This window comes from Hyla sarda, chromosome 8 (assembly GCF_029499605.1).
Source record: "Hyla sarda isolate aHylSar1 chromosome 8, aHylSar1.hap1, whole genome shotgun sequence".
NCBI classification, from domain to species: Eukaryota; Metazoa; Chordata; class Amphibia; order Anura; family Hylidae; genus Hyla; species Hyla sarda.
Window position 1 is genome coordinate 135,097,966 of NC_079196.1, and position 19,500 is coordinate 135,117,465.

General features: G+C 44.8%; 1 protein-coding gene across 1 annotated transcript in view; it reads right to left on the reverse strand.

Annotated features, from left to right (window-relative positions):
• The window catches only part of HSPD1 (heat shock protein family D (Hsp60) member 1), a 224,534-nt gene that overhangs the window by 157,817 nt on the left and 47,217 nt on the right, over nt 1-19,500 (reverse strand). The window contains exon 3 of the mRNA XM_056536660.1: nt 7,835-8,087. Within this exon, the coding sequence (XP_056392635.1) occupies nt 7,835-8,087 (253 nt within the window). The remainder of the gene's footprint in view (nt 1-7,834; nt 8,088-19,500) is intronic.

A 19,500-nucleotide genomic window follows, 5' to 3' on the forward strand; every position in this document is an offset into this window, starting at 1 on the left:
GCTGCCGGCCCTTCTCACCCCCTGGCTATCAGCGCCGCTGCCCGTTCTGTCCCCCTATCGGTGCCGGCGCCACATTGTCGGCGCCGATAGCCAGGGGGAGAGAAGCGGCGCCGACAGCCAGGGGGAGAGAAGGGGCAGCGGCACCCATTGCCAGCGCCGCTGCCCCGTTGTCTCCCCCCATCCCCGGTGGCATAATTACCTGTTGCCGGGGTCGGGTCCGCGCTGCTGCAGGCCTCCGGCGTGCGTCCCCTGCGTCGCTGCTATGCACGGTGCGGTGCACTGACGTCATGCGTCGCGCCGTGCAGCACATGGCAATGACACAGGGGACACACGCCGGAGGCCTGCAGCAGCGCGGACCCGAACCCGGCAACAGGTAATTATGCCACCGGGGATGGGGGGAGGCAACGGGGCAGCGGCGCCGGCAATGGGTGCCGCTGCCCCTTCTCTCCCCCTGGCTGTCTGCGCCGCTTCTCTCCCCCTGGCTATCGGCGCCGACAATGTGGCGCCGGCACCGATAGGGGGACAGAACGGGCAGCGGCGCTGATAGCCAGGGGGTGAGAAGGGCCGGCAGCAGGGCTCTAGACCCCTGGAAAGGCAGGGGGAGAGAAGCGGGCAGCGACGACCTCTCTCCCCCTGCCTTTCCTGGGGGTGTATCGGGGTATACACGCGCACACACTCACCCTCATTTTACCATGGATATTTGGGTAAAAAACTTTTTTTTACCCAAATATCCTTGGTAAAATGAGGGTGCGTGTTATAGGCCGGTGCGTGGTATACCCCGATAAATACGGTAAGTTTAGACAAAACTGAGAATCTATTCATTAGTTAAACTCGGGAGGGATGTAAGATTCAGACTTAAGACTTGGGAAAATCCAGAGATGTCTGTTGTGAGTTTATGCTATATGTCGAAATCTAATCCAGCTAATTATATTTATTGGCCATTATTTGGAGAGATTACTTGACATGATATATCTTAGGTAATGTCTGCTAATTTTTAAGAAAATATTTTAGCAACTCATGGACAAGAGTTCCCCTCTGGTCAGTGAAATAGTTCCATCTGGGCAAGAAAAGAGCCTAGCACGGTTTTTGTTCAAGAGAAGGGATTGGTTAAATTTCTTAGCTGATAAAATGTAGTGGGGAAGCGAGAGGGGTTTATAGGGGGAGATTTATCAAAACCTGTGCAAAGGAAAAGTTGCCCAGTTGCCCATAGCAACCAATCAGCTCGCTTCTTTCATTTTTAACAAGGCCTGTGCAAAATGAAAGAAGCGAGCTGATTGGTTGCTATGGGCAACTGGGCAACTTTTCCTCTGCACAGGTTTTCATAAATCTCCCCCATAATCCTTTGTTCCTTCTTAGGAGAGCATCCCGGAGTGAACAGGCTGATTCCATCCAACTTGCTTGAGCCACTGACCCTTCTACTTTGTGGTATCTATAAAAGAACTTTAATATCTTTTGATTATTGTTGGCTATTCAATAGCAGGGCGAGTTTGTACTTAAAGCGGTACTCCGCCCCTAGACATCTTATCCCCTATCCAAAGGTTAGGGAATAAGATGTCAGATTGCAGCGGTCCCGCTGCTGGGGACCCCCAAGATCGCTGCTGCGGCAACCCGCTGTCATTACTGCACAGAGCGAGTTCGCTCTGTGCGTAATTACGGGCGATACAGGGGACGGAGCAGCGTGACGTCATGGCTCCGCCCCTCGTGACATCACGACCCGCCCCCTTAATACAAGTCTATGGCAGGGGCGTGACAACCACCACGCCCCCTCCCATAGACTCGTATTGAGGGGGCGGGGCCGTGACTTAACGATGCTCCGGCCCCTGTACTGCCCATCATTACGTGCAGAGCGAACTCGCTCTGTGCCGTAATGACAGCGGGGTGCCATCTGACATCTTATCCCCTATCCTTTGGATAGGGGATAAGATGTCTAGGGGCGGAGCACCCCTTTAAGATAATTTATATTTTCCTGCTCATAACTTGTGGATGAATTTATAGATTTCTGTCCAGGTATAAAACTTTAGTGAATCTGCAGACACTGACATCTATCTGAACAGAATAACTTTAATTGTACTTTTGATTGATATTTTCCAAAATAAATAGTCCCAAATTATAGAATTAGTAAGGGAAAATTCCCCTCTGCATTGCCGCCAATAATTTATATGTAATCATTTATCAAGACAAAAAGTGTCATTCATAATATCTCTAACTGGGAAAGTCACTGTCACATGTATTAACATATCTTGTATTTAATATGCTCATTTCTTATGTATACCAACTGCATATATGCTATATACCATTGATATCTATGCTGCCATCTTCCGGTCAATTTTGAATACCGTTAACTAGGGCAGTATACTCCCATCTAGTGGGCAAATTAAGGTATTACTTTGACTCAGTATGGTATAATGACATTGATCTGCATATTCCATCATATTTATATTTCTATATTTTAAATAAATTGTATATCTATTTTTACATATTTTATTGTTGATGTCTTATTTGTGCAACGATATTCCTATCTTAATGAATAATAGATGTATTGTGTCGGATTAACGATCTAACTTGTTTTAAAAACAAATCATCCGCGGCCCTCATATTTTTATTTTTGAGAGATAAGGTTTATTACTTTATCTTCCTTGCGTATAAATTATAGGACAACACACTGTTGCTGGTATTTTGGCCGATTCCTCCATGCAGATCTCCTCTAGAGCAGTGATGTTTTGGAGTTGTCGCTGGGCAACACGGACTTTCAACTCTGTCCAACTCTGGTGTTGAGATCAGGAGACTGGCTAGGCCACTCCAGGACCTTGAAATGCTCCTAACGAAGCCACTCTTTTTGCCCGGGCAGCGTGTTTGGGATCATTGTCATGCTGAATGACCCAGCCACGTTTCATCTTCAATGTCCTTGCTGATGAAAGGAGGTTTTCACTTCTCACGATACACGGCCCTATTCATTCATTCCTTTACACAAATCAGTCGTCCTGGTCCCTTTGCTGAAAAACAGACCCAAAGCATGATGTTTCCAACCCCATGCTTAACGGTAGGTATGTTCTTTGAATGCAACTCACCATTCTTTCTCCTCCAAACATGTCAAATTTTCACCAAAAAGTTCTACTTTGGTTTCATCTGACCATATGGCATACTCTCAATCCTTCTGGATCATCCAAAAGCTCTCTAGTAAACTTTAGACGGGCCCGGACATGTATTTGCTTAAGCAGGGGACACATCTGGTACTGCATGATTTGAATCCCTGGCGGCGTAATGGGTTACTGATGGTAGCCTTTGTTACTTTGCTCCCAGCTATCTGCAGATCATTTATTAGGTCCCCACATGTGGTAATGGGACGTTTGCTCACAGTTCTTGTTATTTTGACGCCACAGGGTGAGATTTTGCGTGGAACCCTAGATAATCTTCCTCTATCAGTGGTCTTGTATGTTTTCCATTTTCGAATAATTGCTCCCACGGTTGATTTCTTCACACCAAGCTGCTTGCCTATTGCAGATACAGTCTTCCCAGCCTGGTGCAGGTCTACAATTTTGTTTCTAGTGTCCTTCGACGGCTCTTTGGTTTTGGCTAGAGATGAGCGAACTTACAGTAAATTCAATTCGTCACAAACTTCTCGGCTCAGTAGTTGATGACTTATCCTGCGTAAATTAGTTCAGCCTTCAGGTGCTCCGGTGGGCTGGAAAAGGTGGATACATTCCTAGGAAAGAATCTCCTAGGACTGTATCCACCTTTTCCAGCCCACCGGAGCACCTGAAAGCTGAACTCATTTATGCAGGAAAAGTCATCAACTGCAGAGCCGAGAAGTTTGTGACGAATCGAATTTACTGTAAGTTCGCTCATCTCTAGTCTTGGCCATAGTGCAATTTGGAGTGTGACTGAGGTTGGGGACAGGTGTCTTTTATACTGGTAAGTTTAGACTGATGCCATTAATAAAAGGTAACTAGTGGAGGACAGAGGAGACTCTTAACCCCTTAAGGACTGAGCCCTTCTCCACCTTAAGGACTCTTATTCTGACGACTGTCACTTTAAACATTAATAACTCTGGAATGCTTTTAGTTATCAATCTGATTCCGATTTTGTTTTTTCCTGACATATTCTACTTTAACATAGTGGTAAAATTTTGTGGTAACTTGCATCCTTTCTTGGTGAAAAATCCCAAAATTTGATGAAAAATTTGAAAATGTTGCATTTTTCTAACTTTGAAGCTCTCTGCTTGTAAGGAAAATGGATATTCAAATACATTTTTTTTATTCACATATACAATATGTCTACTTTATGCTTGCATCATAAAATTGACAAGTTTTTACTTTTGGAAGACACCAGAGGGCTTCAAAGTTCAGCAGCAATTTTCCAATTTTTCATAAAATTTTGAAACTCTTTTTTTCAGGGACCAGTTCAGGTTTGAAGTGGATTTGAAGGGTCTTCATATTAGAAATACCCCATAAAAGACCCCATTATAAAAACTGCATCCCCCAAAGTATTCAAAATGACATTCAGTCAGCGTTTTAACCCTTTAGGTGTTTCACAGGAATAGCAGCAAAGTGAAGGAGAAAATTCACAATCTTCATTTTTTACAGGGAAGGAGCGACAAATGGTTTTTGGGGGGCATGTCACATTTAGGAAGCATCTATGGTGCCAGAAAAGCAAAAAAAACCACATGGCATACCATTTTTGAAACTAGACCCCTCGGGGATCATAACAAGGGGTAAAGTAAACCTTAATACCCCACAGGTGATTCACGACTTTTGCATATGTCAAAAAATAAATAAATAAATAAATAAATAAATAACATTTCCCTAAAATGCTTGGTTTCCCAAAAGTTTTACATTTTTAAAAAGGTTAATAGCAGAAAATACCCCCCAAAATTTGAAGGCCAATTTCTCCCGATTCAGAAAACACCCCATATGGGGGAGAAAAGTGCTCTGCTGGCGCACTACAGGTCTCAGAAGAGAAGGAGTCACATTTGGCTTTTTTGAAGGAAATTTTGCTCTGGGGGCATGCCGCATTTAGGAAGCCCCTATGGTGCCAGGACAGCAAAAAACCCCACATGGCATACCATTTTGGAAACTAGACCCTTTGGGGAACGTAACAAGGGGTAAAGTGAACCTTAATACCCCACAGAGGTTTCACAACTTTTGCATATGTAAAAAAAAAAAATTATTTTTTTTTACCTAAAATGCCTCTTTTCCCAAAAATTTAACATTTTTAAAAAGGGTAAAAGCAGAAAATATCCCCCAAAATTTGTAACACAAATTCTCCCGAGTACGGCGATACCCCATATGTGGCCCTAAACTGTTGCCTTGAAATACGACAGGGCTCCAAAGTGAGAGCGCCATGCGCATTTGAGGCCTAAATTAGGGACTTGCATAGGGGTGGACATAGGGGTATTCTACGCCAGTGATTCCCAAACAGGGTGCCTCCAGCTGTTGTAAAACTCCCAGCATGCCTAGACAGTCAGTGGCTATCTGGCAATACTGGGAGTAGTTGTTTTGCAACAGCTGGAGGCTCCGTTTTGGAAACAGTGGCGTACCAGACGTTTTTCATTTTTATTGGGGAGGGGGGCTGTGTAGGGGTATGTGTATACTTAGTGTTTTTTACTTTTTATTGTGTGTTAGTGTAGTGTTTTTAGGGTACAGCCACACGGGCGGGGGTTCACAGTAGTTTCTCGCTGGCAGTTTGAGCTGCGGCAGAAAATTTGCCGCAGCTCAAACTTGCAGCCGGATACTTACTGTAATCCTCCGCCCATGTGAGTGTACCCTGTACGTTCACATCGGGGGGGGGGGGGGGGGAGAGAAACATCCAGCTGTTGCAAAACTGCAACTCCCAGCATGTACGGTCTATCAGTGCATGCTGGGAGTTGTAGTTTTGCAACAGCTGGAGGCACACTGGTTGTGAAACACAGAGTTTGGTAAACTCAGTGTTTTGCAACCAGTGTGCCTTCAGCTGTTGCAAAAGCTACAACCCCCAGCATGTACGGACAGCGGAAGGGCATGCTGGGTCTTGTAGTTATGCAACAGCTGGAGGCATACTACTTTGGCTGGGGATGCTGGGGACTGTAGTTATGCAACAGCTGGAGACACACTGGTTTGCTACTTAACTCGGTGTGCCTTCAGCTGTTGCAAAACTACAACTCCCAGCAGTCACCGACAGCCAACAGGCATGCTGGGAGTTGTAGTTATGCAACCAGCAGATGCACTACTACAACTCCCAGCATGCACTTTAGCTGTTTGTGCAAGCTGGGAGTTGTAGTTACACAACAGCTGATTGTACACTTTTCCATAGAAAAAATGTGCCTCCAGCTGTTGCAAAACTACAAGTCCCAGCATGCCCATAAGGGCATGCTGGGAGTTGTGGTGGTCTGCCTCCTGCTGTTGCATAACTACAGCTCCCAGCATGCCCTTTTTGCATGCTGGGAGCTGTTGCTAAGCAACAGCAGGAGGCTGTCACTCACCTCCAACGATCCAGCCGCATCACCTCAGTCCCTCGTCGTCGTCGCCGCGGCCGTCGCTCCTGGGGCCCCGATCCCAACATTGACGCCGGGGATCGGGGTCCCCAGCACCTGGGGTGCACGTCCCGCACCCGCTCACGTCCTCCGGAAGAGGGGCGGAGCGGGTTGCGGGAGTGATACCCGCAGCAGGCGCCCTGATTGGTCGGCCGGGAAACCGGCCGACGAATGAGGGCGATCGTGAGGTGGCACCAGTGCCACCTCACCCCTGCAGGCTCTGGCTGTTCGGGGCCGTCGGAGACGGCCCCGAACAGCCTGTAATTCCGGGTCACTGGAGACCCGATTGACCCGGAATCTGCCGCAGATCGCTGGACTGAATTGTCCAGCGATCTGCGGCCATCGCCGACATGGGGGGGGGGGCATAATGACCCCCCTGGGCGATATGCCCCGATGCCTGCTGAACGATTTCAGCAGGCATCGGGCACCGGCTCCCCTCCAGCTAGCGGCGGGGGGCCGGGATTTGACAGGACATACTCAAACGTCCTGAGTCCTTAAGGACTCGGAAAAGGGGCCGTTTGAGTACGCCCTGCGTCCTTAAGGGGTTAGAGAAGAAGTTACAGGTATGTGAGAGCCAGAAATCTTGTTTGTAGGTGACCAAATACTTATTTTACCAAGGAATTTAACAATTCATTAGAAATCCTACAATGTGATTTCTTGTATTCTCCCCCCCCCCCTGCATTCTGCATTCCAAGGCTAGATTTTATGCCTCATTTCAGAAACCTCCAACAGTAGAGAAGCAGCACTATGTAGCTGTAAAATATAGGGTTCTTTATTCACCCATTCAAGTAACTGATGCACTGTTTCAGTCTCTCAATGAGACCTTTCTTAACATGTGTATATCAACTTTAATACATATGTCCACCATAGCTATTGTATTACCATAATTTATGTTTTTTATTGCTTTGTTCATATCTAAAAATATGTGATTCTCTTTAGTCCATTTCTAAACACATACATTGGATGCAGTTATGGTATGCCACAGTACCAACATAACATTTTGGCATAATATTCTGCCATGTTAAAGTCCGGAGTACCTGCTCCTGTACAGTATTAAGCATAAATGCATGGCTGCTTACCCACTATTGTACATTAGCTGGGCCAGGCACCCTGCACCAGGCCTTATGAATGTGTATGGCTACTCAGTATACAGGAGCAGTGGCTCCTGCCTTTGACAGGAGTCCCATCTCCTGTATGTACTTACTGTGGTGTCCAATACCAATAGCATACAGAATATACTCATTTACTACTGTACATTGTGTACTGAGCATCCAAGATGAGCAGCAATGCTGTACAGTACATAATGTGAAACAAAAACACACTTACCCCTTCTAATTTCTACCGGATTTGCACCTTTACTGATTTTTTCAAATCCTTCTTTGGCAATAGCTCTAGCAAGGACAGTGGCTGTTGTTGTACCATCACCAGCTTCCTCATTAGTGTTATTAGCTACATCTTGAACCAGCTTAGCACCAATATTCTTGTATTTGTCTTTTAAGTCAATAGATTTTGCAACAGTGACACCATCCTTTGTTACTTTAGGACTTCCCCAGCTCTGTTCAATGATAACTGTTCTTCCCTAGAAATAATTAAGACATTAAAACATAAGTACAATGTAAAACATGATAAAATACATACAGACATGGCTGTTTAACCCAATAAATAAATAAATGAATGAAATCACTGCGGCGCTAATCAACTTCACCTGATGATGTGGGAGTGTTTCCCGCCTTCCCCAGCTGTCCTCCGTAACACTGGTGCTCTGTGGTCACAGTAACAGTATCCAACCATAACTAAATTTTAGCAGGAAAAATTCACGGCACTCGAATATTGAAGTTAGTCCATGCGATTAGTCATAAAAGGAGCTGCATCGGCGCAGGAGGTGGTGGAATAATGGGTCAACAACAATTTTGCAGAGGCTGCTGCTTCTACTGGGTCCTACCTAGGTAGGGAATGTTATTCCACCACCACCGAAGCCGTTGTGGCTCCTTTTATGAGTAAAACGCATGGACCAACTTCAGTATTCGAGCCCCGTAAAATCTTCTTGCTAAAACTACAGTTATGGTTGGATTCTTGTAACTGTAACCACAGGGCACTGGTGTAACTGAGAACAGAGCAGGAGAAGGCAGGTCAAACACCTACTTTTTTTTTTTACCCCTTGCGGACCGGTGTAATGAAGAAAACTGTCTCTCTAACGGAATGTGATGGACAGTTTTCTGCTGTGGGAGTTGTAGTCTTGAAACAATTAGCGGGTGGATGGTAGATATGTAGCCCGGGTGGTTGATAGACATGCAGGCGGGCAGGAGAAATTCTGTGGAGCGCTCCTGTAGCTGAACTCTACAGTCTGTCTGAGCGGCGAGATTATGTGCTCAGAAACTGCGTCCCAGTTTCCATGAGCGGGCCCGGGCTGCAAAGCAGAACACGGTCTCTGTGCGAAGGGTCACATTCCGTTACAGGGACACAGTTTTCATTACACCGGGTCATTTTTCACTTTCCTTTTTTCCCCCCTCCCCTTCTAAAAATTTTAACACTTTAAATGTTCCACCTACTTGACCAATAAGAGGGCTTGTTTTTTGCGCCACCAATTTTATTTTGTAATCAATCATTTCACCACAAAATCTATTGTGAAACCAAAAATAATTTTTTGTGCAGAAAAATGGTAAACAAAAAATAAAATTTTTTAAATTTTGGGGGCTATCAATTCCAGGCAGTGCACTTTTTGGTAAAAAGGACACCTTATATTCTGTAGGTCTGCACGATTAAAGTGATACCCAACTTATATAGGTTTCATTTGTTTTACTTATAAAAAAATTTACTTTTTTTTACTAAAATTAGCATGTTTAAAATTGTCCTCTTCTGACCACTATAACTTATTTTTCCATATATGGGGATGTGTGAGGGCTTTTTTTTATGGCGGGCTGCATCTAAACGGTTAATGCCATGATCGGCCATGTCCAGCATTAGCCACAGGTCACGGCAGCAGACAGCCGCCGTGACCACACCACTATGACCAGTCATAGAAAGAGGTTCTCAAAGAGGTTTAAACCCTTCCCGCAAATGGACGTGTATACACGTCCATTTTCCTGTGACTTAACGCAAATGGACGTGTATACACGTCCAATACATTTTCTATCATGTCAGTTGGCATGGTGATAGAAACGTCATCTCAGCTGACCGATGACACTATGCAGCTGGGGACCAATCAGACGGGTCCCCTGCTGCTGATCGTTGTCAGTCAGTGACTGACTAATGACAAGGACTTGAGGGGTTCCGGGCTGCTCTGGTGGGTCACGTCGATCACCCGGAAAATAGGGATTTAGTAGTTTTGCAAAATCTGGAGGCCCACAGTTTGGAGACCACTGTTCAGTGGTGTCCAAACTGTAGCCCTTCCAGATGTTGCAAAACTACAACTCCCAGCATGCCTTGACAGTCTGGGCATGCTTGGAGTTGAAGTTTTGCAACATCTGGAGGGCTACAGCTTGGACACCACTGAACAGTGGTCACCAAACTGGGACCCTCCAGATGTTGCAAAACTAACTCCCAACATGTCTTTTGGCGGTCTGGGCATGCTGGGAGTTGCAGTTTATTAACAGCTGGAGGCACCTTTTTGGGAAACACTCAGTTAAGTAACAAACTCCGTGTTTTGCAACCAGTATGCCTCCAGCTGTTGCATAACTACAAGTCCCAGCATGCCCTCAGTTGTCACTGCATGCTGAGAGTTGTAGTTTTTGCAACAGCTAAAGGCACATGCCAAAGGGCATGCTGGTAGTGCTAGTTTTGCAACAGCTGGAGGTTTGCCCCCCCCCCCCCCCCCCCCATGTGAATGTACAGGGTACATTCACACAGGCGGGGGTCTACAGCGAGCTTCTTGCTACAAGTTTGAGATGCAGCAAGTTTTCCACCACAGCTCAAACACCCAGCGGGAAGCTCGCTGTAGACCCCGGCCGTGTGAGTGTACCCTAAAAAAACACTACACTATACTACATTACACAAAATAATAATAAAAAGTAATAATAATAATAATAATAATAAAAAGTAAAACGCTACATACACACATACTCCTACACAATCACCCCCCCCCCCCCCCAAATAAAAAAAATAAATTTCTCGTATGACACCGTTTCCAAAAACGGAGCCTCCAGCTGTTGCAAGACAACTCCCAGTATTGCCGGACAGCGATTGACATTCCAGGCATGCTGGCAGTTTTGCAACAGCTGGAGGCACCCTGTTTGGGAAACACTGCCATAGGGTATTTTTGGTATCGGAGGCAAGTGTAATTCTTGCATCCGGTTCTGTCCTTATGCAAAGCCCTGATTTAGTCTTCAAATGCGCATGGCGCTCTCTCACTTCGGAGCCCTGTCATATTTTAAGGCAACAGTTTAGGGCCACATGAGGTATTTTCGTACTCAGGAGAAATTGCCTAACAAATTTTGGGGGGCTTTTTCTCCTATTACCCCTTGTAAAAATGTAAAATTTTGGGGGAAACAAACATTTTAGTGGAAAAAAAAAATTATCGAAAAGTCGTCAAACACCTGTGGGGTGTTAAGGCTCACTGGACCCCTTGTTACGTGCCTTGAGGGGTGTAGTTTCCATAATGGTATGCCACATGGATATTTTTTTGCTGTTCTGGCACCATAGGGGCTTCCTAAATGCGACATGCCCCCCAAAAACCATTTCAGAAAAATTCACTCTCCAAAATCCTATTGTCGCTCTTTCCCTTCTGAGCCCTCTACTTCGCTTGCCGAACACTTGAGGTATTTCTTTACTCAAGAGAAATTGGCTTACAAATTTTTTTTTTTTGGGGGGGGGGTATTTCTCTCCTTGGTCTACAAGAACATGATTTTGAATTTTCTCCTTCACTTTCCTGCTATTCCTGTGAAACACCTAAAGGGTTAACACACTTTCTGAATGTCATTTTGAATACTTTGGAGGGGTGCAGTTTTTATAATGGGGTCATTTGTGGGGTATTTCTAAAATGAAGGTCCTTCAAATCCACTTCAAAACTGAACTGGTCCCTGAAAAATTCAGATTTGGAAAATTTTGTGAAAAATTTGAAATTTGCTGCTATACTTAGAAGCCCTCTGATTTCTTCCAAAAGTAAAAACATGTCAACTTTTTGATGCAAACATAAAGTAGACATATTGTATAGGTGAATCAATATATAATTTATTTGGTATGTGTCTGTTCCTTACAAGCAGATAGTTTCAAAGTTCGAAAATGGCAAAATTTTCAAATTTTTCATGAAATTTTGGTATTTTCATCAAGAAATGATGCAAGTATCGTCAAAATTGTACTGCTATGTTAAAGAAGAATATGTCACGAAAAAACAATCTCTGAATCAAATTCGTAAGTAAAAGCATCCCAGTTATTAATGCTTAACCTCTTAAGGACCCAGGACGTACGGGGACATCCCCGCACCCTGGGCCTTAAGGACCCAGGACGTCCCCGTACGTCCTGGCGTTTTCCGGTCTCTGACGCTCGCCGGGCAGAGATCGGAACCGGATGCCTGCTGAAATCCTTCAGCAGGCATCCAGGGCAAACGCCGAGGGGGGCCATGTAGGCCCCCCATGTCGGCGATCGCCGCAAATCGCAAGGGAAATCGCTCTTGCGATCTGCGGCGATACCGGGCTGATCGGGTCTCTGGGACCCGACCGCCCGGTAATTTTGCATGCTCCCGGCTGTCACAGACAGCCAGGACCATGCTGAAGTATAGGAACGAGGTGGCAAGCCTGCCACCTCCTCATATTCCCTGCGATCTGTCGGTTAGTTAACCGACCAATCGCAGGAGGGGGGGCGGTTACTTCCTCCCGTCCTGCCCGGCCTCTGAAAGTCCGGAGAGGACGGGAGGAAGACCGGAGGACGCTGCGGGGGACGGGGGAGTGCTGGGGACCGGCCCCGGTACTTACCTCGTCCCTGAAGACCCGGATCCAGACGAGGAAGATGGCGGCGGCGGCGACAGGCGAGTATATCTTCAGCCGCGGTCGGGCCCTTTACAGCAATGCACGTCGCCGTAAAGCGACATGCATTGCTGTAATAGGACCCTGTAAACTACAACTCCCAGCATGCCCAGACAGCCCTTGGCGTCTGGGCATGCTGGGAGTTGCAGTTTTGCAACATCTGGAGGTCCACAGTTTTTGGACCACTGTGCCCTTCCAGATGTTGCAAAACTACACATCCTCAGCATGCCCTTACTGTCCAGGCATGCTGGGAGTTGTAGTGCTGACACATCTGGCCCTTCAGATGTTGCAGAACTACAACTCCCAGCATGCCTGGACAGTTTTGGCATACTGGGGGGGTTGTAGTTTTGCAACATCTGGAAGGGCACAGATCGGGAACCACTGTATTAGTGGTCTGCAAACTGTAGTCCTCCAGATGTTGCAAAACTACAACTCCAAGCATGCTGGGAGTTGTAGTTCGGCAACATCTGGCTCTAAAGATGTTGCCGAACTACTACTCCCAGCATGCCTGAGAATGTTTGGGAGTTGTGGTTTTGCAACAGCTGGAGGCACACTGGTTGGGAAACATTGTTTCCTAACTCAGTGTTTCCCAACCCGTGTGCCTCCAGCTGTTGCAAAACCACAACTCCCAAACATTCTCAGGCATGCTGGGAGTAGTAGTTTTGCAACAGCTGGAGATCCCCCCCCTGTGAATGTACAGGGTACATTCACATGGGCAGGGGGCTTACAGTGAGTATCGGGCTGCAAGTTTGCAATGCAGCAAATTTTGCGCGGCAGCTCAAACTCGCTGTAATCCCCCGCCCATGTGACTGTACCCTAAAAACACTACACTAACACAAAATTAAAAGTAAAAAACACTACATATACACATACCCCTACACAGCCCCCCTCCCTCCCCAATAAAAATGAAAAACGCCTGGTACGCCACTCTTTCCAAAATGGAGCCTCCAGCTGTTGCAAAACAACAACTCCCAGTATTGCCGGACAGTCGTTGACTGTCCAGGCATGCTGGGAGTTTTGCAACAGCTGGAGGCACCCTGTTTGGGACTCACTGGCGTAGAATACCCCTATGTCCACCCCTATGCAAATCCCTAATTCAGGCCTCAAATGCACATGGCGCTCTCACTTTGGAGCCCTGTCATATTTCAAGGCAACAGTTTAGGGCCACATATGGGGTATCGCCGTACTCGGGAGAAATTGACTAACAAATCTTGGGGGTCTTTTTCTCCTTTCACCCCTTATGAAAAGGTGAAGTTGGGGTCTACACCAGCATGTTAGTGTAAAAAAATAAACTTTTTACACTAACATGCTGGTGTTGCCCTATACTTTTCATTTTGACAAGAGGTAAAGGGGAAAAAAGCCCCCCAAAATTTGTAACGCAATTTCTCCCGACTAAGGAGATACCCCGTATGTGGGCGCAAACTGCTCTGGGGGCGCACAACAAGGCCCAGAAGGGAGAGTGCGCCATGTACATTTGAGGTGATTTGCACAGGGGTGGCTGATTGTTACAGCGGTTTTGACAAACGCAAAAAAACAAAACCCCACATGTGACCCCATTTCGGAAACTACACCCCTCACGGAATGTAATGAGGGGTGCAGTGAGAATTTACACCCCACAGGTGTCTTGACGGATCTTTGGAACAGTGGGCTGTGCAAATTAAAAATGTTGTACAGCCCACTGTTCCAAAGATATGACAGACACCAGTGGGGGGTAAATGCTCACTTTACGCCTTGTTACGTTCTTCAAGGGGTCTAGTTTCCAAAATGGTATGCCATGTTGGGGTTATTTTGCTGTCCTGGCACCATAGGGGCTTCCTAAATGCGACATGCCCCCCGAGCAAAATTTGCTCTCAAAAAGCCAAATATGACTCCTCTTCTGAGCATTGTAGTTCACCCGTAGTGCACTTCAGGTCAACTTATGGGGTACCTCCATACTCAGAAGAGATGGGGTTACAAGTTTTGGGGGGTATTTTCTGCACCTTTTTGTGATTTTTTTTTTACGTATGCAAAAGTCGTGAAACCCCTGTGGGGTATTAAGGCTCACTTTATTTCTTGTTACGTTCCTCAAGGGGTCTAGTTTCCAAAATGGTATGCCATGTGTTTTTTTTTGCTGTCCTGGCACCATAGGGGCTTCCTAAATGAGACATGCCCCCGAGCAAAATTTGCTCTCAAAAAGCCAAATATGACTCCTTCTCTTCTGAGCATTGTAGTTCACCCATAGTACACCTCAGGTCAACTTATGGGGTACCTTCATACTCAGAAGAGATGGGGTTACAATGTTTGGGGGGTATTTTCTGCTATTAACCCTTGCAAAAATTTGAAATTTGGGGGGAAACACACATTTTAGTGAAATTTTATTTTTATTTTTTTACATATGCAAAAGTCGTGAAACTCCTGTGGGGTATTAAGGCTCACTTTATTCCTTGTGACGTACCTCAAGGGGTCTAGTTTCCAAAATGGTATGCCATGTAGGGGATTTTTTCCTGTTCTGGCACCATAGGGGCTTCCTAAATGCACCATGCCCCCCAAAAACCATTTAAAAAAAACGTACTCTCCAAAATCCCCTTGTCGCTCCTTCCCTTCTGAGCCCTCTACTGCGCCCGCCGAACATTTTACATAGACATATGAGGTATGTGCTTACTCGAGAGAAATTGGGCTACAAATATAAGTATACATTTTCTCCTTTTTCCCCTTGTAAAAATTCAAAAATTGGGTCTACAAGAACATGAGTGTAAAAAATGGAGATTGTGAATTTTCTCCTTCACTTTGCTGTTATTCCTGTGAAACACCTAAAGGGTTAAAATGCGGACTGAATGTCATTTTGAATACTTTGGGGGGTGCAGTTTTTATAATGGGGTCATTTATGGGATATTTCTAAGATGAAGACCCTTCAAATCCACTTCAAACCTGAACTGGTCCATGAAAAATTGTGAGTTTGGAAATTTTGTGAAAAATTTGAAAATTGCTGCTGAACTTTGAAGCCCTCTGGTGTCTTCCAAAAGTAAAAACACCTCAATTTTATGATGCAATCATAAACTAGACATGTTGTATATGTGAATAAAAAAAAAATTTATTTGGAATATCCATTTTCCTTACAAGCAGAGAACTTCAAAGTTAGAAAAATGCAAAATTTTCAAATTTTTCATCAAATTTTGGGATTTTTCACCAAGAAAGGATGCAAGATAGCACAAAATTTTACCACTATGTTAAAGTAGAATATGTCACGAAAAATGAGAATGAGAACTAAAAGCATTCCAGAGTTATTAATGTTTAAAGTGACAGTGGTCAGAATTGCAAAAAATGGCCGGGTCCTGAGGTGTAAAATGGCTGGGTCCTTATGGGGTTAAAGTGACTGGTCAGATGTGAAAAAAAAAAAAAAACACACACACTCTGGTCCTTAAAGGGTACCTCTCATCAAAAAAACTTTTGATATATTATAGATTAATGTATACAGAATAACTTCACAATTGCATGTTATTACAAAATATGCTTCTTTCTATTTAATTTTCCACTTTGAAGAAATGACCACTAGGGGTCTCCCTACCAGTCCTGGCAGCAAGCATTTCAGACTCATGCTGGAGTCCTAAACACTACGAGCTGCCAGTCTGCTTTGTTCACAAATGAGAACACTCAGAGCTGCCAGCCTGCTTTGTTCACAGCCTGTTTGGCTGTGAACAAAGCAGGCTGGCAGCTCTGAGTGTTTAGGACTCCAGCATGAGTCAGAAATGCTTGCTGCCAGGACTGATCGGGAACAATACAATAGAAAGAAGCATATTTTTCATTAACATGCTATTGGAAAGTTATTCAACATTCATTAATCTAAAATATATCAAAAGTTTATTTGATGAGAGGTACCCTTTAAAGGTGAAAATGGGCTTGGTCCTTAAGGGGTTAAGAAAAACAGCTGCTGCTGTTTTGGGGCCAAAACTAGGAGTGGATTTAAAAAGAAATTGGAAATCCAGTGAAACCTGTCTAAAAGACCACCTCAATAAAAGGCCACTACCTTGTCCAGACAAGATTTTCTTTGACTTTTGTCCTATCATATATTATGCATTCTAGCTATCTTCCTTGATAAGACCACCTCCACATGAGACCACTTTTGTGTCGTTGTCTCTAAAAGAAGGGCTAACACTTGTGTTTCATATTTACTGTTTTTGTGAAAATCTCGAAAATTTCATAAAAATTGGCTAAAAAGTTACCCTATTATAAAAACTGCTTTTCCTTTAACCCCTTAAGGACCAGGCCATTTTACACCTTAGGACCAGAGCGTTTTTTGAACATCTGATCACTGTCACTTTAAGCATTAATAACTCTAAGACGCTTTTATCTATCATTCTGATTCCAATATTGTTTTTTCGTGACATATTCTACTTTATGTTATTGGTAAAATTTTGTCGATACTTGCATCGTTTCTTAGTGAAAAATTCCTTAGTGAAAAATACTTTGAAGCTCTCTGCTTGTAAGGAAAATGGATATTCCAAATAATTTTTTTTTTATTCACATATACAATATGTCCACTTTATGTTTGCATCATAAAATTTACGAGTTTTTACTTTTGGAAGACACCAGAGGGCTTCAAAGTTCAGCAGCAATTTTCCAATTTTTCACAAAATTTCCAAAATCAAAATTTTTCAGGGACCAGTTCAGGTTTGAAGTAGATTTGAAGGGTCTTCATCTTAGAAATACCCCATAAATGACCCCATTATAAAAACTGCACCCCCCAAAGTATTCAAAATGACATTCAGTCAGCGTTTTAACCCTTTAGGTGTTTCACAGGAATAGCAGCAAAGTGAAGGAGAAAATTCACAATCTCCATTTTTTACACTTGCATGTTCTTGTAGACCCAATTTTAGAATTTTTACAAGGGGTAAAAGGAGAAAATGTATACTTATTTGTAGCCCAATTTCTCTCGAGTAAGCACATACCTCATATGTCTATGTAAATTGTTCGGCGGGCGCAGTAGAGGGCTCAGAAGTGAAGGAGCGACGAGGGGATTTTGAAGAGTACGTTTTTCTGAAATGGTTTTTGGGGGGGCATGTTACATTTAGGAAGCCCCTATGGTGCCAGAACAGGAAAAAATACCCACATGGCATACCATTTTGGAAACTAGACCCCTTGAGGAATGTAACAAGGAATAAAGTGAGCCTTAATACCCCACAGGTGTTTCACGACTTTTGCATATGTAAAAAAATTCCAAAAAATTTTTAAAAAAATGTGTTTCCACCCAAATTTCACATGTATGCAAGGGTTAATAGCAGAAAATACCCCCCAAAATTTGTAACCCCATCTCTTCTGAGTATGGAGGTACCCCATAAGTTGACCTGAAGTGCACTACGGGCGAACTACAATGCTCAGAAGAGAAGGAGTCATATTTGGCTTTTTGAGAGCAAATTTTGCTCGGGGGCATGTCGCATTTAGGAAGCCCCTATGGTGCCAGGACAGCAAAATAACCCCCACATGGCATACCATTTTGGAAACTAGACCCCTTGAGGAACGTAACAAGGGGTACAGTGAGCATTTACCCCCCACTGGTGTCTGTCAGATCTTTGGAACAGTGGTCTGTACAACATTTTTAATTTGCACAGCCCACTGTTCCAAAGATCTGTCAGACACCAGTGGGGTGTAAATTCTCACTGCACCCCTCATTACATTCCGTGAGGGGTGTAGTTTCCGAAATGGGGTCACATGTGGGGTTGTTTTTTTGCGTTTGTCAAAACCGCTGTAACAATCAGCCAGCCCTGTGCAAATCACCTCAAATGTACATGGTGCACTCTCCCTTCTGGGCCTTGTTGTGCGCCCCCAGAGCACTTTGCGCCCACATATGGGGTATCTCCGTAGTCGGGAGAAATTGTATTACAAATTTTGGGGGGGGGGCATTTTTCCCTTTTACCTCTTGTCAAAATGAAAAGTATGGGGCAACACCAGCATGTTAAGTGTAAAAAAAATTTTTTTTTTACACTAACATGCTGGTGTAGACCCCCAACTTCACCTTTTCATAAGGGGTGAAAGGAGATAAAGCCCCCCAAAATTTGTTAGGCAATTTCTCCCGAGTACGGCGATACCCCATATGTGGCCCTAAACTGTTGCCTTGAAATACAACAGGGCTCCAAAGTGAGAGAGCGCCATGCGCATTTGAGGCCAGAATTAGGGATTTGCATAGGGGTGGACATAGGGGTATTCTACGCCACTGATTCCCAAACAGGGTGCCTCCAGTTAACGGCTGTCCGGCAATACTGGGAGTTGTTGTTTTGCAACAGCTGGAGGCTCCATTTTGGAAACAGTGGCGTACCAGACGCTTTCATTTTTATTGGGGAGGGGCGGGGGGCTGTGTAGGGGTATGTGTATATGTAGTGTTTTTTACTTTTTATTTTATTTTGTGTTAGTGTAGTGTAGTGTTTTTAGGGTACAGTCACACGGGCGGGGGATTACAGAGAGTTTGAGCTGCCGCGCAAAATTTGCTGCATCGCAAACTTGCAGCCTGATACTCACTGTAAGCCCCTGCCCATGTGAGTGTACCCTGTACATTCACGGGGGGGACCTCCAGCTGTTGCAAAACTACAACTCCCAGCATGCACAGTCCATCAGTGCATGCTGGTAGTTATAGTTTTGCAACAGCTGGAGGCACACGGGTTGGGAAACACTGAGTTAGGAAACAGACAATGTTTCCCAACCAGTGTGCCTCCTGTTGTTGCAAAACCACAACTCCCAGCATTCTCAGGCATGCTGGGAGTAGTAGTTCGGCAACATCTTTAGAGCCAGATGTTGCCGAACTACAACTCCCAGCATTCTTGGAGTTGTAGTTTTGCAACATCTGGAGGACTACAGTTTGCAGACCACTAATACAGTGGTTCCCAATCTGTGCCCTTCCAGATGTTGCAAAACTACAACTCCCAGTATGCCAAAACTGTCCAGGCATGCTGGGATGTGTAGTTTTGCAACATCTGGAAGGGCACAGTGGTCTCCAAACTGTGGACCTCCAGATGTTGCAAAACTACAACTCCCAGCATGCCCAGACGCCAAGGGCTGTCTGGGCAT